The 26,963-nt window shown below is 39.1% G+C and overlaps 1 protein-coding gene and 2 long non-coding RNA genes across 4 annotated transcripts in view; all 3 read right to left on the bottom strand.

The window, feature by feature from the left end:
* Positions 1–5,832, bottom strand: part of PAPSS1 (3'-phosphoadenosine 5'-phosphosulfate synthase 1) — a 37,704-nt gene extending 31,872 nt beyond the window's left edge. Inside the window, exon 1 of the mRNA XM_052681769.1 lies at positions 5,557–5,832. Coding sequence (XP_052537729.1) covers positions 5,557–5,616 — 60 coding nt within the window. The 5' untranslated portion in view covers positions 5,617–5,832. The remainder of the gene's footprint in view (positions 1–5,556) is intronic.
* A 6,357-nt stretch (positions 5,833–12,189) lies between these two features.
* On the bottom strand, positions 12,190–15,450 carry LOC128080017 (uncharacterized). Its single transcript, XR_008206441.1, has 2 exons — positions 14,818–15,450; positions 12,190–13,853 (listed from the first exon to the last, which is right to left on the bottom strand). It is a non-coding gene; the product is annotated as an uncharacterized LOC128080017 (long non-coding RNA).
* A 5,944-nt stretch (positions 15,451–21,394) lies between these two features.
* LOC128080008 (uncharacterized) lies at positions 21,395–25,946 on the bottom strand. Of its 2 annotated transcripts, none has more exons than XR_008206428.1 (3): positions 25,888–25,946; positions 23,719–23,860; positions 21,395–21,463 (listed from the first exon to the last, which is right to left on the bottom strand). It is a non-coding gene; the product is annotated as an uncharacterized LOC128080008 (long non-coding RNA). The 2 variants fall into 2 exon arrangements; XR_008206427.1 differs by having other exon boundaries at positions 21,396–21,463; positions 23,703–23,860.
* Between the last annotated feature and the right edge of the window lie 1,017 nt (positions 25,947–26,963).

Raw genomic sequence — 26,963 nt, forward strand, 5'->3', positions numbered from 1 at the left:
AGATAACCAGACCCAGTACAAACAACCTAATAAACAGAAATGAAAGCTTCAAGAACATGCTGAGGGTGGGACTGTTTGCTTATGTAATGTTGCTTTGACTTCTCTTGCTTACAGATTGCAAAATATTTGTATTATCTTCTCTTCCATCACTATATCAATGCTAGCTGGAAAAGGTGACAATGAAAAAAAAAAAAACAAGGTTGGATATCAATCAATGGAGTACAAGCAGAGAGCTGCTCAGAGTTTTAGCGCCATCACAAAACAGGGTTAACAGAAATACATTATCTACTTATGACTTCAAGAAATACCGTTGCATCATTCTTTAGAACAGTTTTTCAAAGTTCAGCTTATTATTAGAACGTAACAGGATTGTATTTATTTGAGTGGTTGTGTCTGTCCCTGCACAGCTGGGCTCATAGCTATTAAAGAAACTCAAGGTAGGAACAGATGTTCAGATTTTTAAATAAATCAACTCTGTAACTCAGCAGTGACAGCATCTAAAATAAGAGGAAGACTGAGTAGCAATCCATAAGAAACCACCACCTGCACAGGGTATAGCCACGTAGAACAACATTCCATTCGCCAATTGCATTGTCCTCAAACAAATTATCTTCTACTTGCAAAGCTGTTTTGCAGATAAAGTGAGTGCAATAAAGCTAACTAAAACTAAGTCAAAGAAAAGTCCAAAAAAGCAAAAGTCAACAAGTCTTTCTTCTTGTAATAGAAACAACGATGCACTACCTAAAATCAGAAAGCTCTGAGTAGACACAAACTGTGTCACAAAAAACAATGAAAACTGTTTAAGAACTCTGTCTTTAGTTAAAAGGAAAGATACACTGTGGGCAATGAATGCACACATCAGTCCAAACTAATAGGTTACTAAGAACATTCTCTCTCATTTAGTCAAGCTTTACCATACTGTATAGTCCCACAACACAGCTCCCCTGCCACTGTCTCAGTAGAGCTGCAGTAGATATTCATAACAAGTAACATTTCCTCCAGTTTCAAACATGAGGTATCTTGGTTTGCCTAACACAACTGCTTTGTTATATGTACTTAAATAATTTCCAAAAATAAAGAATTTCCATTAAAATCTCCCACCCTTCAAAACAAAATTATATTTAAAAAAAAAACACACCCATGCTTTGCATTCAACTCATAGCATGGGCTCAGTTATCAGCATAAATACTTTGGAAGTTAAGTGTGCCATACAACAGGATTTCTTCCAGTCTGTATTCAGTGAATTACATTAGGATTTTGATTCGTTTTGTTTTCCAGAACTAGTAAAGCAGCAGCACAACTGATCCAGATATTTTACTAGCCCTACACCTAGAAAACACATAAAACCCTGAAGAAGCAGGCAGAGGTAATTTTTAAAATGATAAGAAGGACATAACTTTAAAAAGAAAATACAAAATAAAAGGCATCAAGTAAGGAATTAGCAAATAAGACAAATCACAGCAATGAAAAGGCCAAAAGATTGCTGAAACAAAAAGGCACACAAGTGCAGTAGAACAGTCAGCAAGCTCAGTGGTAGGACAAAAATACACCTCCGAAGCAGGCATCTGAAAACTAAAATGCCCAAATAGTTTGCACACATTCAGAGACTCACCCATGCCCAGCAGGATGGGTGCACACACATGTACACCAACTATGCAGCTCAGTGGCAAAATCCTCCTTAACTTCCAACAGAAAAGAGCTTCTTATGGAAGCACATTGGAGTGTTAAAATCTAGCAAGTTATTCTCGTTGCTGACAAAAACAGCAATGTTTTCTAATCTCGTCTACCTTCCTACTAAGTCGTCCACTACCAACACTGAACAGCAAAAGCTGAGCAATCAATCACTGACAATTAATTACTGGCACACACACTTACTACAAACACTGCTGTGGCACAGAAGAGTACTTAGGAGCAGAGAGTGGTTGTGCTCGTAAGTTACTTTGCCAGTCTTCAAATTCCTGTACTTAAAATTTGATGAGTATCGATTAGTGAAATTTAATGGTCATCCAAAACAACAGCAGGAAAAAAAGAACAATCATTTCATTTTATTCTCTAGCAAAGCACTGCTTACCTAGGAGAACACTATAATGGATGTTAAAGGAAGTGAGGCATATTAAAATGAGTAACAGAAAAAATATTAATGTAATATCAATGTTATGAAAAAGAACTTTTTTTTTTTTTTTTTTTTTAAAAAAAAAAAGCTAATTTAAATTTTCTAGCCTAATTACAGTTCTTGTAATAATCTCTACTGAAAAGATACACTAGACAGTTTGGGCTTTACTTTGGTTGTTTTTTTTTTTGGTTTTTTTTGTTTTTTTTTTTGTAAGGAAAAATGGCATCAATCTCAAAGGCCTACTTATCTCTTTTTTTCCCCACAACCATTGGTAATTTCATCACTTGATTTGCCCACAGAATTCTTTCTCCCCATGTTACAGTTCAAGGCTTCCACACTGCTTTTAAAAACACTCCCTGTTCCCCATGTTAAATAATAATAATGCTTCAGTCCCCTATTACACTGAAACTGGAATGTCAGACAAGAAGCGTGACATCTTTTCCCTTTCTTCCCTCCCCTCACTATGCCGGTTTGTTTCTCATATGAAATCTGAAGTGCCATCACAAGCTCATATTTTTGCATAAAAGATGGGGGGGAAAAAAAAAAAAAAGAAGAATTAAAATAAAAAGTTCCATCATGCTTCAACAGCCACCTGTCAGCAAATCTTAACTTCTCACAAAAGCAAGACCTCTGGGTTAAGAAGCAAAGCTTCCAATGTCAAGTAGAGATTTCCCAAGCTACAGCACTAACTCCAGACAGTCAGCTTTGAGGCTGGAAGCATCAGGAAAGCACCGTGTACACAACAGGTGAAGTTTCTAAACAAATCATTTATATTCAAGAAGCTTGGACTAATTCCATTAAGAACACAGTGTGAATACTCCTAATACTGCTAAAAATTTCCACAAGCTAACAGCAAACACATCCACCACCTTCTCCCTAGAGTAGTCTTATCTTCAATGCCCTCCCCACTTCCCAACCACTCCAGACATTTTCTAGGCCATTTGCTTACTTGTTCACCACCCATCCCTTGTAAGACAGGGATATCTTGATAACAATATATTTGTATGATATTTATACTCAAATTGTATGTTTCTTTTTCCTTCCAATCTGTTCTCTTCAATAGCCAAACAGCAACTTAAACACACAGAACATTTCCCATCTTCTCCGTCTGCACACAAACAACTTAGCAAAATTGTAATGCCACATGTGCTACAACAAATGCACTACAGCCCACAGTCTGTCCGCTCAACTCTTCAGACGAGGTATGAAGAGCTGTTGGCTAAAAAGATCTGCCAAGAACGCCTTCCGAAACTACCTTTTCAAATTCAGGTTTGAAAATTTGTGCTTTGGAATGAAGGGCGAGTCTAGAATTGACGGCCAAACGCTAAGATTTTTACTATTGTTAAGAAACTTACAAAGCACCAATCCATATTCTGCCATAGCCTACAGCATTACATTTTCTCCCACCAAGATTTACAGCAAAAAAATCTTACTTTCATCCTGATATCTGCTCGCTGGAACATGTTTCACTACAGCGATGCTCATACACTATGTACTTACGTATGTACCTTCGTACATCGCCACCCAATTAGCTAAACACACGCACCCCTGCCACCTACACAGACTAGACTCACACAAGGCTGCCTTTGTCAGGAGTCTGAATGCTGCGGTGGTTTCAAAAATCACGGTGACAGAAAGCAAGCAGAACATTTTGAAGCACTGTGGATATAAGTGACTCTGCAACAACCAGATAGCAAACGAGTTTATCTTTACCCGTCAGCTGCTGTGACCACCATCAGCAGCTCATTCACCAGTGTTGAATCCAGTCATTAGCTGGCAGAAGGAACTAATCAAAATGAAGTACTAACTGCAGAAATGCCTCAGCCAAAAATAAATACTGGAGAAAATTATCATTGCCTCATTTTGCAGGTAATTCCTAACACTGCAGGACTTGAAGCTGTACTAAGGAAAGCGTTACACAAGTTTTCCAGCGGAGCGAGCCACAAATACTGGCATTGTACTGTGTTGTGTGCTGCTCTGTAACTCTGAGCACACTGTGCTCAGAGGTAGGTCTGGCAAGTCCACGAACACACACAGGGGTTTACCCAGATGGAGGGGCATTCTGAAAAGCACCAGATGCCCAGACAAAGTCAGGACGACACAGCTCTGCCTGCTCTCCTAAGGGCTGCCGGTCCCAATGGGACATCAGAAGCTGCTATGACCTCATTCTCCAAGGAACAGACACAGCCAGAAGTGCCAGGACATTTGAATATTTGCAGAGTGCACGAATCAGGATATTTTTTTTCCAGCAAATCATATTGGATTTAAGAGAGCACTTCAGCTGAGGCCTTCTGAAGAAAAAGGAAGAGACGGAAGACTTCCTCTGCTTGCCACGTATCTTTCGGCCCTCGCTGACATTCAATGAACTCAGCAAACAGCTAATGTTAATTAAGTTTTTTTAGCACAATCTCCCTGCTTTGAGCAAAACCATCACAATTCTGCTTCAGACAAACTAAATGATGTCGTGTAACTTCAGAATAAACTTCGCTGCCTCCACCTAGAAAGGATTCATTTCACTTTCTTCTTGATAATATTTGATTTCAACTTTTCCTCACAGGAGCTGGAAGAATGTGATTTACCCATTACTCTGCTACATAAACAAGTTGGAACTCGCACACAGCAGAGGAGGACCGGAATGGCACAGCACCTACTTAACCTCTTATAGTACAGAAGCAGCTTCCTCATTTTTCCAGGACAGTGATGACGACTTCTTACTCTTTTAGTAGAAAGCTGGGGCCTGTTCTGCTCACAGCAAGCATCAGCGACAGCTCTGCAATGCTGCTATCATACCAAATAACTTCCAGACCTTATCTCTCATCCGCTTCAGCTCAGAGCTCTTTGACAATAATCACGCATCTATTTCTCTTTTTTTTTTTTTTGCCTCTTACTTGCTTTGCATCATCAGAAGTATCAAATGTGCCCAGTGAAGGCCTTCAATGTGTCTGCTAAATAGCTGCATTCTGATCTGTGCTGTAAGCCAATCTCTCTCCTCCTTTGAATGAAGGCTTTAGTTAAGTTTTTTCTAACCCCTGTCTCGACAGTTTTCCACAGAACACCCAGCATACAAAGAACCTCAGTCCTGGCCACCCTAGCTGTGTGAATGCCCGCATTGTGCATCACCTTCTTGACTCTGCCTTCTGCCACATCGCTGGAAGAAGAGTGCTGGCGGCGAAAGCGGCGGGGACGAAGCCCCCAGCCCTTTCTCACAGGCGGCCCGGGCTCCCCGGGGCAGGACGGTGCCTTCCAGGGGGGGACCGCGGCGACTCCGCCTGAGGGAGCGCGCGGCCGCTCTGGTAACGGTCCCGGCTCGCGCGCGTCTCTCCTCATCCCTCCCTCTGCGGGGCAGGGCAGCACCCAGGCCGGCCGCCACATCACCTCAGAGCCTTGGCCGTGTCTCCCTCCTCCCCACGCTCCTCCGCCCGCCCGCCCGCCAGCTCGCTCACCCAGCTCGGCACCCTGTTGCTCAGCTTCGCTTTCTTGCACTGGCTCTCGGGCAGCTCCATGGCCGCGGGAGGACGGATGAAGGGAAATAAGGAGGGCGAAGACGCGCGGTGCCCGCTGATGCTCGATACGGACGAAGCTGCTGCTGCTGCCGCCGCCGGCTGCTGTGCCGCGGGTAGGGCAGGGAGGAGCCGCGGCCCGGCGGGAGGGAGGAGGAAAAGAGAGAGGGAGGGAAGGAGGCGCGGTGGGAGACGGCAGCCCGGCGTGCGCAGCGCCGTGACGCGCCCGAGGGGTGGAGGCGGCCGCGGGGCGCCGCCATTTCCGCTGCCGCCGCGCTGGGCGGAGCGCTCTCGGCTGCCCCCGGCGGTCGGCGGGGCTCTGCCGGCACGGGGCTGCGTCCCCGCCGACCGGCACGTCGTCGCAGGGGAGGAGGGGTCCGTGCCGCAGAGCTAGGCTTGGAGCGTCGCAGTAGTGGGCGCTGGTGGCGATGTGGCCCCGGCGAGTATGGTTTCCATTCACCCCCTGCTTCAGCCGGACTTCTCCATCGAGTAAAGCTAGGAAACGGCTCTTGGCCTGAATTTACAACTGTGTGTCTCTGGATTCTTAGTTCAGAAGGGAATTGCTCTCACACACCCAGGTGCTAAGCTTATGGTGGAGGTGATGCTGTACTGGCATGAGTGGCATTTACTGTGTAAATATTGACCTAGTTATACTAGTTCAAGAAAGGCACTGCTTTAGCACTTAAGTGCTAAAGGTGAAAACGGTATCGTGGTAACCCAAACTGCATTTTGTGTATACGTTAGACCATTTACATCTGTAGATTTTTTGTCCTCTGACGTTTTCAACAGGAAATTGAAAGGCCCTACTTGCATTTACTGCACTTTGTCAAGAAGACATCCTTGCAAAGGTCCTAATGCAAGGTAAATGACCTTTCTGAAATCAGGAAGGGAAAAAAAAAAAAGCTGTCAGGTAATTTGAAGGACAGAATTATCATTGTGTAACTAAGATATACAGTGACTGAAGCTGATTGTTTGGTCTTGACTTAAACAGTAACGTTGTACTGCTCGGTGCCCTGAAAAAAATTGTCCAGCAGACGATCCCTTGTTGTATAGAGACATTCTGACAAACAGTGACAGGGAGAGGCCCTGGATTTTATGTAGCCGAATTTCTCACATGATGTTCACCCAGGCGTGGAATGAAAACTATCATGCTTCTGTGGAATAGCAAGTTGGGAGCTTCTCTGTTGAATCACACTGAAGGCAGGCTTGGTTAACTGCACACTGCACAGTGTTGTATTATGTGGCTTAAGAATAATCCTATATCTTATTTCCAATCATAAAGACTGGAAAAAGACCTCTAAGGTCATCTGATCCAACTGTCCACCTATAACCAACTTTACCCATTAAACCACTTCCCTAAGTACCACATGTACACGTTTCTTAAACACCTCCAGGGACGATGACTTCAGGGAGCTTCATGATTCCTTCAACAAAACATTGTGAGAAAGCTGATGAATGGACCTTATGTTAGCGAAATATATAAATACACAATCAGAGAAGGTACTTAATCTTGAAGGTAATAAGCAAACATTTATGAACAACTTTTAAAAAGACCACCTTTTTATCACACTAATTTTATAAAATTGTGTATACTTGTGTATGTAGTATAGTAAAATATTAACAATATAGTAAAGCCGCACACCTGGATTAGATAGATCAGGCAATCTATGTTTACCTGCTTTACTGAGGCTCATGTGACAAGCATAGGCCATATTTCATCAGTTCTTGTTAACCATTTCAGTGAAAATGTGATGATGGTTTTGATATAAGAAGGTAGATGTGTAAGTCCATCCAGAACTGCCCATGCATTTTGCTTCTCTAAGATCTTAACCTCCTCAAGCTGTTGAAGAGGGAGATAAGAACAACATTCTATAAATGTAGGAAATAAATATGTGTTTGTTTATACAGAGATTTGGAGAAAAGGCACAGCCTATGAATTCTTTGTGAGGTTACATGTATGGCTGCATGGCTATTAAGGTGTCAGTTCCAATACCACTTTCCTGAAATCTTTCTCAATGGGATGATTTAGATATACAAGCCAGCTGTTTTCTGGACTCCAAAAACAAATTTCTATGGGAGCATAGTGAAATTCATAATAATATGATGAATCTGATGAATTGCTGTTATTTTCTTAGTATGATTCCAGTCAGAGTTCAAAAACCATTCTCATGGTGGCAGATGCTCTTGCCACTGTTCTCCATCATGCAGTGTGCCTGTGCCTTACTAAATGTTGTCTGGCAAGAAAATGAGGGGCAGAAATGATAATATGACCTACAGTCTTTGGCTAGTCTGAGGCCCCAAAAGAAAGTGACCACTCTGCCTTTGAAAGAACCACCAAGACTCAGTATTCTGGAATGGATTGTGATGCTGAGTACTTCTGCCAAACAGCTACTCTGTAAAATCAGCATAATGAGTTTGAATTTAATGTTCTTTTGAGAGCAACAAAAACAAACCATCCACTACTATTTGTGATTAATTTCAAAAAAGTAAATCACATAACAAAAGAAGATATTTGTGAGTAGAATCTAGTAATTACTAGAATCTAGCACAGAGAATAATGAAAGAAACTGTGTTGGATTTTAATTTGAAAGCTGAGAAAAAGAGGCTTGAGCACAAGAGAAGTTTTAGACAAAGTATCACAGCACAATACTAGGAAAGGACTGAAAAAGGACTGTCAGCTCAGAGCACATTTTACATACAGAAATCAGAAATCATAAAATAACAGCTCACAGGGAAAACTTTAATTTTACGTAGGGAGAATGCCACAGAGAATAACTCTACTGAGCCAGCTTCTATGTGGCCACTTACACAATGCAATACAAATCAATCCTAAACGTACAGTAAAAGTCTCAATCTGCACTGCATTACGTATCAGATACATGGCACCATAACACTGTATACATAACTGTATGTTGCCATACAGTTTCAGTCTTCAGAAAATTTGAGCTAGGTACTAACAACAGTAGGAAAAGGATAAACTGATTTATTTTTAGTTATGTTCTGAAGAAACGCAGGAAAAATAACCCAATTGTTTTAAATGATTTATATAGTCAAAATATTGAAATATTATGTCTGACATTCTTAATGTAGTGCTTCAGGAGGCAACCTTTCCCAAGATTTCAATGAAGCAACACAGCTAAAATCAGTCTATAAAGCATCCAAAATTAGGCAAGATTATTTTGAAAGGATTCCAGGTATCAATAACATAAAAAGAATGCCTGAATTAGAATATATATTAGAATTCCTTCTCTGGCAGCCATCCAGTTCCAATGACACGACGTGTCCACGTAAACATGCATACATTCAACACTTGTTTTTTTCTATGGGGGGAAAAAAGAAGGCAAACTACAACAGCATAACTCAAGTAGTCAGGCAGACAGGTTTTTGTGTTTTATTTGAGAAGGGTAACTTTAATATAGATATTGCTGCCTTGCATAGAAAAGGCTTGTTGCTGTTCTGTCAAATACTTTTAAAAGTAGGACCTGGAAGCAATCTTTAATGGCTCTTAACCATTGGTTGCTTATTCAGTGGTCTCCCACTGGAGGTGCAGTTTTTCCAGCATACAGACCTTCTGGGGGAAGAAAAAATTGACAGCAAACACCACTTTTAAATTGTTACCTGACTTTAACCAAATTAACATGTGGATAGCTCTCTTGTAATGCAGCTCATGTTTGTGGGCAACATATGTTCATCTAAGTACAGAATACACAAATATAGGAAGTTCTTTGTATACCTGAGAAAGATTGTAATACAAGAAATGTTTCTGGGAGCCAACTCTCCATCTTCAGCAAAAGCATTTAATAAATTCTCTTGTGTCTGGATTGATAAAAGCATCCAGCAGAACAATCCAGCTCAGCTTTTTAAAGAACCCACAAAAAGATCAGCAGAATTGCTAATCAAAATCCTTGGTGATGAGAATGCCATTTGCTTTCCAGTGTGCTGCTGAACGTTCAGCTGAGATTTCTTTTTATGTCCTACAATACAGGGGATTAGAGATCTCTGTCCGATTACGTTACCAGCATTTCCTCTGCTGCGTTGGCTCTTTGGACAGATGAACTCAGTCTCTGTTTTGAATGAAGTGGTCAGCCTTGATCTATTTTAGCTAGTGGTGAGAGATTACACTTGGTGGCCATTTGCCATCTCTGCAGCGAATCTGAGAAGTAGATGAGGGAGGTATTGTCTTGCAAAGAGGGACAGCAAGGGGTGGGAACAGCTACTCGAACTCAAGCTTAAAACTCCCATTGAAGTAGTAGAGTGCTCACTCATTAAAGTGGCATTTAATTTCACTTCACAAGTACAAGGAAGACTTTCAGGTGTAAAGCAAAAGCACATAGTGCACACTCCATATGTTGCAAAAAATTACACAACTCCTCTGGAGAATGACCACTAGGGGTCATTCAGTGAACAAGAAATATTTAAGGCAGTTGCTTTTCACTTGGGTGATGTTCTGCTTTGCATTTCAATTGTTTTATTCATAATTAAAAACAGTTAAATTTACAAGAAAACTAAGTACTGGATTTCTAAGGATAAATGTCTTTTGAACAATTGTCTATCCCTGTCTCTTATACACTAAGTGACTGCTGACATTTTCAGGAGTGCTGCTTACTTGGACTGGAGCACAGGCATACAGCATGATACCTGAACAGTCAGTCTGTTGTGTACTTCTGTCTTTAGGTAAGTAACAGCCTAAAAACTCTGGTTCTAATTCCAACGTTGAAAATTGTGAAAGTATTGATCTGTTTGGTAGCTATGCATATTCCAAATTACACTGTCTTTTTAAAAATTTTTGTTTAGTATATAATTTCACTGTTTTATCAGTCTTTAGTAGATAAAAGGACCACTGTGTTTTTTCCTTAAACATCAGGAGCAAGATGGACAAGTTGCACATAGGGTTTCTCTGGTGAAATGAAACTAAAGATAGGACAATTAAAGATTTTCTCCTCTGTTCCAGTTTAAATATTTCTTAAATATGTGAAAAAAGTGTGTATGTGTGCAGAAAATGCTTTTTGTACGGGAAAACAAACAAGTGAACAGACAAAAAAAACCTCATGACAATCCTGCAAATAAGCTAGACCTGTTTGTAACTCTACACTTAAGACTGAAACAAAAGAAGGCAGGAAGACAGGTAGGTGTTTAGAGAAGAAAACTGGGAGAAGGATGAGCAGATTCAGCTCGTCAGGTGAGCAAAGGCTAAAAACACAATAGCTCTTACCCAAAAGCCAAGGAAGGAAGAGCTCTTTTGAGCTATGAAACTGCTAGGAAAGATGAGCTGGGAAACAAAGCAAACATGTACTAACAGCTTGTTTTCTTAGGGAAGAGGGCATACAAAGGACTTTCACTCTCATCAACAAGTGTAGGACATAACGCCCTCAAGAATGTTTTGCCAAGTCGGTTTTGTTTTCCATGCTGAAAGGGACATTCCTCCCATTAGAAGATGGTTTTCATCTGAAGTAAAAATACTGCACATAGAAATCTGCAGAGTAAATTCTTATGTCTCTGTACTTCAGAGTTGCCTTCCCACCAGTTTTTCATAGCTGTTCAATCACTTTCCTGCTTGCTACTCACTGCATACATATATCATTATAGTATTTATAATTAGAATGTAAACAACTTCCTTAATGAGAGAAGAATTTCTTTCAGAAATATTTTAATGTGGTTTCTTCCTCAGCCATTTGATTCAAATGGAAACTGAGCTATTAGAATGCTTTTCAATAATTTATTACTCGCAACATACAAGTCCATCAACTAAGTATAAGTCATTTAGGAGCAAAATCTCCATCCTGAAAAGATTTTTGGGCTGCTAAATAGAGAACTATCTCAATCATACCCACCCATTGGGTAACACCCAGTTTGCCAGTGCAAAAAATGGCACAGCTCAGGAATGCAACTTGATTATTACCCTTGAAATTATTTATTTGAAAGAAAATTTAATAAAAATTGTCTTTATCAGTTTGGGTAAATACATGGACTTTTAAGTTCTAAAGTATTCTAAATGGAGCTAGCAAGTCCCAGGATAATTCATACTCAAACACTGCAGTTACAGCTTTAAAAGACTGAAAAACACTCTGCATGAAAAAGTTTTATAGCTAGAAGTGCTGTACACAAGGACTGTAGTAGATCAGTGAATTGCCACAGAATCACTAAGCTTTGAAAGACAGGTTCACAAGAGTCACTGCTGAAAAAGTGCATAAAAGGCTTCCAGAAGAGTGTGATCTGCTTGTTAGAAAGCAGGATGAGGATCATGGAACGCATGCTAGCAAAGAAAAAAAGACATTTACACATTGAATCTCCATTATTTGTCGCTGAATATCAGACCTTTTGATGTAAATTTTGGAGAAAAGCCAGGAATTAAAAGCACATAGATGTTAACCACCTTTGAAAAACAGAGCACTTCAAATAGGTCTGCACAATTAGTGCTTGACTGTAAGGATTTCAGACTTAGCTTTGAGTTTCAATTTTTTGTTCTGTAGCATATGAATATTCATTCTTTTTAGTGTTTTGCGTTGCTTTAATTAGAGGAAAAAGCTTTGAAAAGGAAGACATTTCATCCTAAATATTATTGTCATACACATTAAATAAAGTTTTCTAGTGTGATAGCATTTATTAGTATTCAATTACAGTGAATGCATTTCAGTGGAGAGCATCCAAGGGCCAAAGCTAACAGATTCAAAACACACTAATTCAGTTCAGAAGGTGCTTAAACCCAGCAATTCAAGTGAAGAGCAGACAGAACTCTTCCATAATCCACGTTTTCACAAACTACAGAGTTTTCTTAAGGATTAAAAACAAATATTTTCCAGATGTGCAAGCTTGAAGCAGCTTTAACTGGAGGTCTTCATTCAAGACATCTCTGAGGAGCTTAGAATTCATATTTTCCCAGTGTAACTGCCTGCATTACTAACCAGGGTTATGGCAGAACCACTGCAGGCTGTTTTGGTGTTACGCCATACCGAGATTTGGTCACTTCCTGCAGACCTGCCACTGACTAAAGGTGCCAGCAGCAACTACTGGTTAGTTAACTGACAGCTAACTACATTCCCAAGTAGCACTGGTCTCACCTCTCTGCTTGACCTTACTGCGGCTGTGAGCAGAGCAATAGAGAACAGCCTGTGAAGCATTTGCACCCAGATCTCTCACCATGACTTAAGTTGGAACAGATGATTAGTGCATGTAATCAAATCAAAAGGAGCTGAAGGCTTTAGCCCCTTTTAAGAGGCTTTCAGCCCAGTAGTTAAGGATCAATCTCTTAATGCTAGAGTAAGCATTTATTTTCTTTTGCTCCCTTCAATGTTCAAGATACTCTGTTATGCTGACAGACACACAAGTAAAACTGAAACTGCAGAACTACTGGCAGTTTAGAGCTTCTTGCAGACACGGTTTTGATCAGACTCATTTACCTAGTTACCTGCATTCCTCTCCATCTCCTCAGATGTTCTCTCTTACAACTAGAACCAAGGTAAAAACTGGGAGGGAGCATTTTATAAAGGTCTCTGAAAAGTAGACCTTAGAATTCTTCACAGTTTTGCAATCTCATTGGAATAACCTTTTGAATCAGTAGAGGTTCCTAACCACAGAGCTAAACAAGATCACAAGGGTGAGACCTGGAAAAAGGTCTAGGAATTGTTGTTACTGTCTGAAATAGACTTGCAGTATCTTGGGCAAGCTATGCAGGCCAGATAGGATTGCATCCAGAGTCTGACATTTTGTTCAGAGGCAGCAGATGTTTCCAGGCTGGTACGTGTCTGTTCTGCAAAGCTTCAATTTTGGCAGAAGAAATTCTGAAAAGCACAGCCCTGTGAACAATGCATTGGAAACCTTCAGAACAGCACATACTGAGGTGGGAAAAGAATAGAAAGAGTTCCTTTCATTGCCATGCAAAGAAGGGAGAGAAAGGGAAGGAGGCAAAGAAACAGAAGGTGTGTATCTGGTTAGAAAGTTCTCCTGAAACTGACTGTGAAATATCTCAGTAAGAACGAATCATTACTCCATAAGTACTGTAAGCATTTGTTGTTCTTATTATTTCTTTGTCATAATACTTTCCTGCCACTTTTTATCCTATCAGACCTTCTCTCTAATGTCAAATAGCTAGAGATGTGCTACAGAATTATTCACTGGCTACAGTCAGAATGAGACTGTCCTCCTCATGAATATTCAGCAACTACAGTGAAATGTCTTGATGTTCATCTTTTGCTCTTTCTACCATTCAGAACTTCAAAAGTGGAACAATTTCAGTTCCTTGCCTTCAGTTTAGTTTACCACAGCATTATTTACAGACTTGCAAAAACAAACAACTTGCACAAAATGCAACAACTTACTTCCATATCAAGAAGAAAATATTAAATACCAAATGCTTAAGCCTGGAAATTTCTATTTCAGTTTCACTGTCCACCTAGAACCAATGGGCATATATACATCCTGCTTCTCTCCAAGTTATTAAATAAGAATCTCAGCTTTTCTGAATAGAAATTCCAATCAAGTAATCTAGATGACTGCTAAACACGGTTATGAATAAACAGTATTTACATAGAACACATTCGTACTCATGAAGCAGATATGTAAAGTTTGTCTGATTATGAGCTGTGTTTATCCTGGACTTCAAACTTTGATTCTAAGGCATGGGCCATTTCTTTACCTGCTTTTTGAAGCAGAGTTCCAGGGGAAGTTGGCACAGGATCACAGCATTTTGGCTATGATCTTTTGGACAAGGAGATGCCTGTATGACAGCATATCCTTTCTAGTCTGCAATGGGAGAAAAAGACAGTTTAAACCACGTATTACTTGGTTAAGAAGATAAAGAAGAAAAAACTTACGATGGAGAGGCAAAGAGATTGAAAAGTAGAAAGAATAGATCTCCTTGGGCATTTTGTCCAAAAGCAGGTAGATCAAGTGCAGGAAGAAGTCCTTCATGCTGAGCAAATACAATTTTAGATAAAGAGAAATGCACATCGCGCTTGGATATTGTTTTCCTACCAATAAATTTGGTACACTGTAAGTACTGACAGATGATATTTTAGGGTTTTTGGGCAGCTTCCTAAGACTTTGCTTCTACATCTATGCATGCCCTGAAAACTGAAACACTCTCCATGTGAATCAAACCCCTCTTGGAAGTTGTTTAAACAAAGAACTCTGAAGCGTCAACAATAGGCATAGGTGTCAGTTTGTTGAACTGCATGTTCGGTTTCAAAAGGGAGCATTGGTTTGCACCTCACAGTACAAATACAAGCACCTGCAGTCTCTTTATACTACAGAATCTTAACATATATCAAGCTCAGTGGACTGCGTGCAAACAGCACAATCTGGTAAGAGTCCAAGGAGCAGGCTGACCTGTAGTAGTAGGCATCTACTCATTTATTACACTGTGTTTCATTTGGTCATGAATGATGTGATTGCATTTTGTTTGGTATCTCTCAATCCTTATAAAGGTTGTATTTGCGCGTGGCTCTAAAATCCACACTCAGTGTTTAAAATATATTCACGTGTTAATTTACAAATGACTCAAGTAAGTTTCAGCAGAATGCTCAATAGTTACTAGGAAAATTTTAGGAGATTATTATGATAAATATTTCTTCATATTTACAGTATTACTCAGACTTGGATTGAAATGATTAAAAAAAAGAACCATGCAAGACGAAAGAACACTTCAACAGTATGCCTTTGTTCACAAGAAAATTAGGTTGCAGAATCATCTTTCAAGATGCTATGATAGAATGAAAAACAGAGGTCACAGTAACTTGAAAAAAAAACAAAAACATTTGGATAGGAAGGACAAAGAAGCATAACGGAGGAAGTTAAAGTAGAAAACAAAGAAAGCTTTGGATTTGTAGAGTGAGGCACTTCTAGCAAACTCATCACTGAATTCATAGCCAGTTATCCTTTCGTACAAAGTCTCCTATTTCAATTTTCTGCTAGTCTGATAAAATGACAAGATAAAATTACTTGAATTATAGTTATTTGTGTACAGTTTCCTCTTCTTTCTCAATTAAAATTGTTCTTCCCAGGTAAATTTTAGAGAAAAGTGTCAGCATCTCATAAACATCATTTGCAACATTTCCAGTGTTATCATATTCACTGATAAATTAGGGTAATTAATAAACATCATGGTTGTTTTGCATAGGAAAAAATTGTTACATTTCATTTAGCTTAACACATCTAAACACAAGCTATGTACTCACCCCACAGTGAGTCAACACAGTGCTACCTAAATTCAATCTAATAAATCAGAGGGGTAGCAGCAAGAGGCTTGAGTTGGTTAGGTTGTAAGGCAAGATACTCTGACCTCAATAATTTGTCTAAATAACTATATTGACTACACAGAAGTAAGGTACCTTTAAATTCCCTCTGTTGTAGCTGGTCAATGGAACAGATGGAAGAGCACAGTCTTGTTACTGCAACAAGGTTGTTTACTGCCAAAGGACTACTTTAGCCATCTTTCAATCAACCAGGTTTTTTAGAGGGGAGTGGGATAATGCTGTCATTTAGCCCTTTGTACAAAAAGAAACCTGCGATGATCACAAGGAGGGTCGTGACAGGAAATACAGCTATTTCTTGTTTATGATATGTACAATCTCATAAATCTCTAGTTAACCCAAAATACAGTCCAGACAGAGATGGAATAAGTTCCTTATAACTGAACAATTTAAACAAACTGCTTGTTAAGTTTTTGTTGTTGTTGTTTTTGGTTTTTTTAAGAGCATCATTACTGTTTTGTCAAAATGCTTTGGTTTAGAAATAGTATTTTCATAGCAACCCATTAAACTTAATTTCAGCTCACGTTGCTTTTAGTCCATAGTTCGGTAAAGTTGTTACATGACTTAAACCAGAACATGTTTTCAAAGCTGCATACGAACAGCTGGCTACCTGCTGTGGGGGTAGCTCCATGTGATCCTGAGCCTTTGTGTCTAGTACTTTTGTTCTTGTTCAATTGACCCGTATCATAAAATTACTTCATTTCTTGCTGCCATTCACATTCACCTTGCCTCGTGTGCCTGGAACAGTCTCCATTCTCTTGCATCCCTTACATTTGTCTATACTTGCAGTTTTACAGCAGAGCTAATAGTGACCTGCCCTCAGTGTGTGAAGAGAGAATTTAGCTACAAAAGTGCTTGTTTCAGAGTGCATTTTTAGCACCTAGTTGTTCTCTACAGATTTTTTTCTGTTTTGGTATTGCAGAGCTGAAAATGAATAAGGAGGGTTTTGTGGAACCTGTCATTATAGCACTCCATGAAAACTGCACTAGATGAAAGCCTAAAGCAACTACTGTGGGAAACCACATCAAGATCCAGCCTGTGTGTACTTACACAGCAGCCTATTAAAATTTATTCTGATCTGATATATGACAATGTCCTCCATAATCTTCCTGTGTAATCTAAAATTGTAAAAGTACAGTTGAATGCATCTTTTTTAGCCCAGAGAACACATTTCATACATTTCTTGGAAAAATTCCCAGAAGGGTAGTTAGGAAGGGATGGGCTAACCTGATTAAAAAAAAAAAAAAAAAAAAAAAGAAGAGAAAGCCAAGATAAGCAACTTATACACTTGCCTTTAAAAAAAAAAAAATCTTTTTAGGTGTGTAGGAGAGGTATAGATACAGTTGAACATTTGCATTCAACAAAACTATAAAACCAGTCATTTCTTTCCTACACATGTCATGAGAGGGCTCAAGGCACAATGTTCACTGCCAGTTCTTTCATACAGAACAGTTTGTTTGACACATAGAACACAAACTTCTTGCAGACTTTCCCACTTTTCCCTGAACTTCAAACAATGCAAGCTTTTCATATTATTTACTCAGAAAAGCGTAGCTAAGATCCAGCATGCAGTTTTCCACCTTTCCATAAGATTCACAGCTCAGAGAACAAAATGAGCAGCCATCTTGTTCTGCAATGACACAGCAATATATCTTCTGACTGAAGGAAAACATGGGAGCATCCATCCCTGTGCACACACTTCTGCATACATGGTACTTCTTAGTCTCTATATAATTTGGTAGGTTTGGATAATTTCTTTCTCTCCTCAATTCAGCCTCACCCTTTCCATCTAAGACCACAGTTATCAAACCATTAGCTTGAAAGGCTCTCTTTTAGGATTAACAGTTATAGCCACCCTTGTGATACATCAAGACAGTCTTCCCCTCGGAATCCGTAATCTTTCGCTTCATTTGAAGCCCCTGATTCACTGTGGTTTAAAAAAAATTAGAAGGAAAATGCATTCTTTGGCACTAAGGAAACCCACAAGCTTCTGGCCTTTGTGATTAATCTATCTGATGCCCAGGAAAACAGATGCCTTCCTTCACCTTAATAGGCATGTCCCTGAAATAGCAGGCATGGTAAACATTGACCATCTCTTTACATTTCAGGACATTAACAAAAAAAAATCTCATCCAAGAGACATTGTTTTCAAAAATGTAGGACAAATCACTGTATCTCTTTGAATATTACTGTTTAAAAAAGGCATCAGTTTTCTTTTCAGGTGCTCTGGCTTCAAGAGAAACAGCTCTGATCTGTGGTCAAGGCTTTGTAGTATCCATGGCAGAGTAAGACAAACAATGATGGGAGAGCCAGAGCCTAGCGGGAAATACCAAGGCCTTCTATATTTCCAGGTGAATGGTGAAACTTCACACTCATGCCTTACAGAAACTTTAACTTGATGTTCCTTCTTTAGTAAGCAGAAATCAGATTTCACTGGAATCATTACTGGGAATGCTAAATGGCTTCATTTGCAGATGCCGCTGAAAGGGAAAATCCAGTTCCTTTCTCAATGAGCAGGAGTCCAGATTCCTTCTTGAAATTTTTGCAGTTCTCTTTGATGGTCCCTTTCTACAGCACTGGACAAATGGTAAAATTATTTCACCCTGGAATTGTATTTTTAAAATAAATTTCAGATGAATATTGTGAGGATCTAATATACAAGTTTTAATATTTCACGAAATAATAGAAATGCAGGATACCTTAAAAATTTCAGTTCTCCAGTGCTGTACCTAGTTGGAAAAAATCAGTTTCAAATATCTGCTGCACAGCAGACATTTGTACCATTCCTTACGGAAATACCTTGATCTTTGTATTTGCTTGTGCTTTCTGCAAATTCTGACAACAACCTATAGCACGATGGCCAGTAAAATACTGTGCAGTTGATGCATCTTTTCTGTTCTGTTTTGAAGTAAACTCTGATAAAAAAAAACACCATGAGCTAATGAGGAAGTGCATTTGAGAAAGTCAGAATAATATAAAAAAAATGAAAAAAACAAGTGGCATCTTTTAAGAATGTAGAATATAACAGTGATACATATGACCAAGCTGATTAGCAATTGTTATGGTAAATCGCAGTGACTTCTAATAACAAAGAGAAACAGGCATTTCTGTTCTAATGTTCTGATTAACTCAAACAAGACAGTTATAGCAAGCCACCTTCTTTTATTCCCTAGTTTAGATACAGCCCCTGCGGATTTACTGACCATTAGGCAGGCAGCCAAATGCTTTCCATTTATGTGCTTATTACCACTCATGGAGGGTAACCTTTCTACCATAACTGATTTTAAAAGAACATTTCTAAGTTCCCTTCAAAAAGGAGTAATTTGCTTTAAATGCAGTATAGGATTTTCAAAGTTATCCTTAAACCATTTATGCCTTCACCACTGGTAGAAAGTCTACCTTTAACCAAATTTGAAATGACTGTTTTTTAAAAATAAAAATATGTGGCTTCTCCAGCTTTTCTAATTTACTTTGAAAGTTTTTCACTTTAGTAGTAACTAATTTAATAAAAATAACATGAATCCCTTGGATCCTAGAGAACACACATGCTGCTTTGAGAAATACGGTGTACGAGATGCATTCTTTGCTATATTAGTGATCAGGATGGCTCACTGAAGGGCCTAATGAGCTCCAGAAAAAAGGCAAGAAGGGGACAAAGCTTGGCAGTGAGCAGTGGAGAGAGGACAGAAACAGTGGGAAGGAGGAAAAGAGAGAAGGAAGACAAAGTCCACTGTTTGTAGACAGCATTACATTAGAGCAACACAAAGATTGTTTAATTGGAAGCTGAAGCAGCTGAGCTGTTACCATTCCTCTTTTCTGTGCAGTTTAAGCATCTTCCATGTTTTCATGTAGATATCACAAAAAAAACCACCAGTACATGTTAGTTAGAAAACACACCTGAGAAAGACAGCAGAAACAACAAAAGTGGTGTTTTATGAGACCCTCACTGTTCTCTCTGCTTCTGTCTCCTATCACTTACATTTATAATTCAGGCAATCTTTCCTCATGCACTGCCTGGCTTAACTTAATGTGTAGTTGTTTATTCAGGTAGCTCAGTCCTGCTTCAATAGCACAGTACTCCTTCCTGAGCACATTTTTATAATACATATATTTTACCTCTGTTACTGTGCCTTAAATAGTGACCTGAAAAGCAGGGGACTGGTTAATAAAGCAAACAAGGCAAGTACTGTGTCATATTACTCAAGATCAACAAATGAAATATGGGTAGAGAAGAGAAAGTTACCTAGTAAACTACAAGCCTATTAAACTTTAGTAGTATGCCAGGTTTTAAAACACCCAACATAAGAATTACCAATACATCAACTTAAATGTAAATTTGAAAAGAAGTGAAGGGTAAAGAAGTCTTTCACAGGAAGAGGACTGTACGAGGTCAACCTGGATGCCTTTTTCAGATAAATGCAAAACAACTCCTTTTTTTCCTTGTTTAAAATAAAACCAGTAAGCCTAATTTTGATGGACATCATGAAACCTTTTGATACACAAGTCTTTCAAAACTTAGCTGAAAATGAGAAAGATTACCATGTAAGAGAAAATAAGAATTTAAGGCTAAGGAATGAACTGGAATCAGATCAAAATCACAGAAAAACATAGATTTCTTGGTGTTGGACAGACTGTACTATCTTCATTACCAGGGCAAAAATAGAAAGATTCAACGTGTTACACTGAAACGGGAAGTATATGTTTGGAGCAAAGTTACCAGCTGAATTTTCTAGGATTAGTTTGTAGACTAAAAATAGTGGATAGTATCATAACTAATTTTGGCACACCGTAAGTGTGCTTATGACATTTTCTGATGACAAAGTTTGGAGGCAGTGCCAAAGCAGAAAACGCCTAGAACATCATAAAGGTCATTGAACTTCAGTTACAGAAAGTGGGTGAGTTTAAAAGTACAAAGTCCAAAGTCGTCCCCTTTCAAATCACTAACAGGAATTTTCTACTACCTGCTAAAGGTTTATGATTTAGAAAAGAGGCTTAGGTAAATAAAAAAAAATAATAAATCAGTATTTTCATCTGTTGGAGCAAAATCACATCCCCTCAGGCAGAACTAGTATGAAAAAATGTTACCCTATAGACATGCAAGTGTTCAATCCATTATGTAAGATTTTGGTATGGCCTTTTCTGGAATAGTGCCAAATGGACAACAATCCTGATGAAAGAGATTTAAAAGGATTTATATTATATAGTTTATAATCTTATTATTATTTATCCACTTGAAATGTGAGGAAATGTGTATTATCACTCTCTGAATATACTGGAGATAATGAAAGGGGGAAAAAGAATACCACCAGAAGGAAAGAATTTAAGAACAACTCAGTTTCAGCATAAGATCACCTGCATATATTGTAATTTCCATGATACATTTTTATGACAAATATTTTCATATGTCTGGGATAAAAACTACTTCAGCAGCTTCATTACAAGGGTATGCAGTAGAGAAAAAAAAGACCAAAAAAAAAAACCCTTCCAAGTTGTTTTAAGATGAAAATTTCATAAATTTACAAGTGGGGTTATATTATCAGTTAAGTTGCAGGAAGAAGCTGGACTCCATAGTCCACAAGAGTTTCTCTGATCCTACCTTCTTTCTAGAAAAAGAAAAGCAGGTAAAAAGGCAACAAGTTTTCTGTCCAAATATAAAGAAATAAAATTTAAGTGATATGCAGCTGTGATCTGATCACCAGGACCTAGGTTAGCTGGCAATAAACTGGGCTCTCTTACTTGAAATTTTGGAAAACTTTACTATTCTGTTCCTTTCACAGCATACCCAGCTGCTCTTATAACTACTTCTGGGACATTTCCAATGCAGTTATGGGAGGTCGATCTGTGTCCTATCTGAGCAGTTCTACTTTCGTTTCCATTACAGCAAATAAGGAATTGTTTTCACTATATAACAATTCAGAGCCAGAACCTCTTCTGGTAAAGCTCTTGTATACCACCTATGAAAACAATTTGCTCCCCAGGGATAGCACCTCAACAGAAACTGCTTTCAAGTTTTAGTGAGTTTTTGGCAGAATGGAAAGGAGTTCTTGAATTTTATGTACCTATGACACAGATACATCCAGAGAGGGAATAGTCAGTACAGCAGAGATGAGGACTTACTTGAACACGTGCAGAGGAAAGCCACAAAAATGGCCCAAGGGTTAGAACACCTCCCTGTGAGGACAGGCTAGGTGAGAGAGCTAGGGCTGTGCAGCCTGGTGAAAAAAAGGCTCTGGGGAGACCTGAGAGAGCCTTTCAGTATCTGAAGTGGGAATGTAAGGAGAAAGGGACAGACTCTTTAGCAGGGTCTGCTGTAACACAACAAGGGGAAAAGGTTTCACACTAAAAGAGGGGAGATTTAGCTAGGACATAGAGAAGACTACATTTACATAAAGGGCATAGGTGCACCAGCACAGGTTGCCCAGAAAGGCAGTGGATGCCCCATCCCTGGAGACAGCCAAGGTCAGGCTGGAGGGGCTCTGAGCTCCTAACAGAGCTGTAAGTGTCCCTGTTCAGTACAGGGAGTTGGACCAGATGGCCTTTAGGGGCCCCTTCCAACTCAAACAATTCTATGATTCCATGACAGCTTTCTACAGCACAAACCCAGAGGTTCTGTTTGTCCTAAAGCTCAGCTGGTTTTGCCAACACAAGCAATTGGTCTAATAAAAACCCTTTCTCATTAAAGCCTTGCCTTAAGCATCTTGTAAGCAACAGGGGAAAGCCAAAACTTAAAAGCTCTTCTTTGACCACGTTGTTTATGATGGAAACAGTTTATAAAAGTCTAAATAACATAACTGATGGACAGCTCTATCACTCCCAGTCTTGGGCTCTGGGTTTTGGTGCCCTTGTTCAGTAACAATTGACTTCTACAGTTGCACTGCCCTCAAGGCAGCCAGTAACTGTACTCATTCCCCTGGAAGGTCCATGGAGCAGCTCCCTCACATCACCTTTCCTCCCATCTACACAGCACAGGCAAGCCTGGGCTGTGCTGAAATCATGTGGCTCAGTGCCAGCATACAGCCCACTGCTGCAGCTCTGACCTGGCAGCTCTTGCCTTCATGGGCTCCAGGCTGTTGCTGCACATCTTGGGGCGCCTGCCACTCAAGCCTTCCATTCTGGGACAGACAAGTTTTGTCACAGGGCCTTGGCATTGGGGCTTGATGCTGCCACAGACAAAGCAACTATCAAGGAGGCCATTTCAGTGGTGCTGTTGGCTCTGCTGGGTCAGGAAACGCAAAAGGCAGTGGGCATCCTGGGGCCTCACAGAGGGAAGACCTCAGAGCTCCCAAGAGGCCCCTTGGTCCTACAAAAATGAACAAGTTTATCCACCACTCCCTGATGCAAATTCTGCAGCTTCTGCTTTTCCAGAGACATTTAGCACTAGGTCTGAGCTTGTAAACTCTTCGGGTGGTCTCCTAAGGCAGCCAAGCACATGGGCTATGCTTTTATTTTAAGGAGAAATGGGAAAACCATTTGATTACAAAGGATGCTCAAGCAGGCCTCTTTAATTTTGATTTCTTCCCTCTTTAAGCTATAAATACAGCTGAAGATTACAAAGGGTTCTTAAGTAAATACCAAAAGACAACATTTACAATTTTCCACAGAGCTACACCCTAACCAATAATACAAGGGAATCTGTCCAAAACTTTGAAGTGTTATTATAGTTTGCAACATGGCAAAACACAGGAGTTTCTGTGTATTTATTTAGCCAGCCACCACTCCCTCAGCAAGTTTCTGTATCTGTTTATTTGCTACATCGAAATACACGAAGTTAAGAGTTGTAGTATTTTCAAGATATTTGTATCACAAACTCACATTCGCAATGTCTCTTTAGCTTTTACTTACATGATAAAAATAATACCTGCTTTTAATCTATTTTGAGAGAGAAAGGAAGCCTTTGATATGATAAATCTATTTTGTCCTTAGTTGTTTTCTTCCCACTGCATGTTTTTCCCATGGTTCCAGCAAGAAATTTTTCCAAAAAATATTTTCTGCATTGGATCCTATTAAATAAACAAAAGAAAACAGAAGATGATAGATTTGTATTGTTGTTTGTGACCATTTGGTAGCACATAGAAAGCATCAATTGGTACAAATGATGTAGTTTAACCAAACAATATAATAAAGCAATTACAATTAGGGTAATTTATTTTAATTGTCCATCACTTGGATTACAGTAACTCGTGTGCCTTCCAAAATCAGATTCAGTAACTGAATTATTTCAGAAGACCAAGTATCATGGTTTGTTTTGTTTTATTGTTGGTTGATTTTGATTTGTTGTTTATTGGTTTTGATTTGTTTGTTCGTTTAAGTTAAGAATTTGTCAGGTTGTACTGCTTATGTTACATTTTGATCTTTTTCCAAAATGACTTTCACCTGCAGTAATGTTCTGTAATAAACTCTGTAACATTCATACCCCAAGGAAAATTGCACCCTCCCTTCTGGTAGATGTACTGCATTGCAATTTCACTTAAAAGCATTGTCAGCATATTTAACATGAGTTAGATCCCAGCTCTCTCCTTGTATAGTTTAATGTACTAAAGTTTATGGAAACACCTTAACAGACCTCAATATCTCAGTCAGGTGCAGACTAAAAGGTCAGAATATTTATTTCTCAGAAACAAATGGTGAGCTTTCCAGCAGCAGTGAAGTTGATATTTACCATGTATTGCAGTTCCTCTTTGCTACAATTATAAGGTAGCCATTAAGTTTATGCAAGAAAGCCCAAACATAATCCACTAAAGTCATGTGCAGTGTGGTTTCTAAGGCTTTTTATGAAAACTTGAAAGAAAACATTTGGGTAAAACACTGAATTGCAATGTTAGGTTCCTGGAATGAGAACAACAATATTTTGCTATTAAATGAAAATATTTTAATTACATCAGAAACCACAGAGTTTGTGATGCCTGCTCACACCCCTGTTTCTATAGAAATGCATTAACAATACATTCCAAGTACTTTTATCAGATGGGTGCTACATATTTGACAGGGTTCTTAGCACATAGAATTCCACAGAATTCCAGAGTAGTTCCATCCCAATGTTATTAAAAGCTACGTTGCTTCATTTTGAACTGTTCTAACAGATCCTCAGTAAAGTATATGCATACAAAAGTTAGTCAGAATCCCAGTGCTATATGGATGGCTGCGCAGCAGCACGGACAGGTGTTTGCTGTACGCATCCCCAAGGCAGCAAGTTACTGAAAAAGTTAAATATGCTTTTTATGGACATGTAACAAACATTTTTGAAACTCAACATTTATAGGCAAGCCAAACTGAAATACTGTGTTTCTGCAATAGAAAGTTGCAGTTTGCAAAAAGCACACAGTTTATTTCTTCTGTAATTTTAGACAAGTACAGAGCAATGCTAAACCAGTTAAAATCACAAAGCCAACAGCAATTATTAAAGTAATTTACTGGGACTACCCAAGGGCATAAATGCAGGTATTTGGAATGTTCTGCAGCACTTACTACACCCATAAGTGTTCTCACTCTAAAATGTTCTCTACTGTAAAGTTCAGAGATAGAGAGAGTAATAATTTTCTAGTAATTTTTCTTAGCCAGTACAATGTGTTAGGTGTAACACTAGCTTGATAGATTTACAGCATGTTGCTAAAACAGAATATCAGTTCATTGCCTAGAATTACTGAAGAATATTTGAACTGCAGCCATAGATAGGGAAAGAAGAAAGCACTTTATGAAATAGAAAGAAAAACTTCAGAAAAAAAAGAAAAAACTTTTTATTTCATATTACATATAACACACAGGCTGGCCAGATAAGTGATAGATTTTCCTCTAAAAATATTTAAGTATTATCTGGATGCTCACATGTGAGACCCACTGTAGAAACCCTATTTACCAGGGAAGTGAACTGAACAAACTCTACAGAGCTCTTCCAAGCCCTGCAATTCTATAACTCTTCACAAAACAATGAAAAGCAACAACATAGTAGCAAAGCTCTAAGCTGCAACAAGTGAAGACTTACTCAAACACAAAAGCCATTGACACAGACTACAAGAACAAAAACACTCACACTCAGAAGACTGCAAGTATGCAGGAAACTCCACCAAAACACCCCTACCTCCACCACCAACCCTTAAATGAGGTCTGGGAAGGGGTGGATCCTGGCTATACCCCTTCTGGTCACTCAGGTACATTGCATGCACCTGAGCAGCCCTGAGTTGGCCCCACCTTCCCACCAGGTGCTCAATCATTGGTTCAAGCCCTAATTTATCATTTCCACTACATCTTTGAATATCTCTAATAGATATTTAAAGAAAACGGCTTTCCAAACACTTACTTTGTATAATAATCTTGTGGGTATCAATATCGTCTGAAAGCTTATTGATACGGTCATCTGTGTGGGAGCTACTGAATCATGGCCTGAACCTCTGATTGATCACTTGATACAAGCAATGAGTCAGCCAGGTGAAGCACATTGCTGACACAACGAGTCAGCAATGAGCACAGGTGAAGGCAATTCAGCTGTGTGACCAGAAGGGGTGGAGCCTGGCTGCACCTCTCCTAGGCCCCATTTAAGGGCTGACTTTGACAGAGGAAGCTTTTCTCTCTGGAGATTGCTCCTTTTGGGTTTTTTTCTATAGGCCTAGAATGTGGGTAAGCTTTTTCATTCTTTTCCAATTAGCTCTTTCTAGTGTGGTAATCTAGTTATGTGCTCTTTAATGGTCAGCTTAACTTCTTTGTATGGTTGTCGATTATATGTCATTGTTCTCAACTAACATGTTATGGGAGGTGTACATACAAAAACTGCTCAATTTTAAGAACAGTTAAAAGAATTGCTTTTACTGGTTTTTCTGAAAGCATTACTGATGGTAATCCTGATCAGACTCCTCTTTTCAGTACTGACAATTTTGTGAGTTCTATGGATTAGGTAGAAGAAAATCAACTAAATTTGGAATGAGAATTTGTTTATTACTGTCTGCTAACTTCAAGGTCAGATTATTTTAACTTCAAGCTTTAACTCACTGCCTCTTTCAGGGTGCAGAAAATAATCTACTAAATTGTTCTTTAGAGAATCTAGTTCTATGTAATAAAATTTGCTCAATTTTATTTAATTTTAGCAGATTATGCATCAGAATTAAGATGAAT

This window comes from Tympanuchus pallidicinctus, unplaced genomic scaffold (genome assembly GCF_026119805.1).
Source record: "Tympanuchus pallidicinctus isolate F22 unplaced genomic scaffold, pur_lepc_1.0 scaffold2, whole genome shotgun sequence".
NCBI classification, from domain to species: domain Eukaryota; kingdom Metazoa; phylum Chordata; class Aves; order Galliformes; family Phasianidae; genus Tympanuchus; species Tympanuchus pallidicinctus.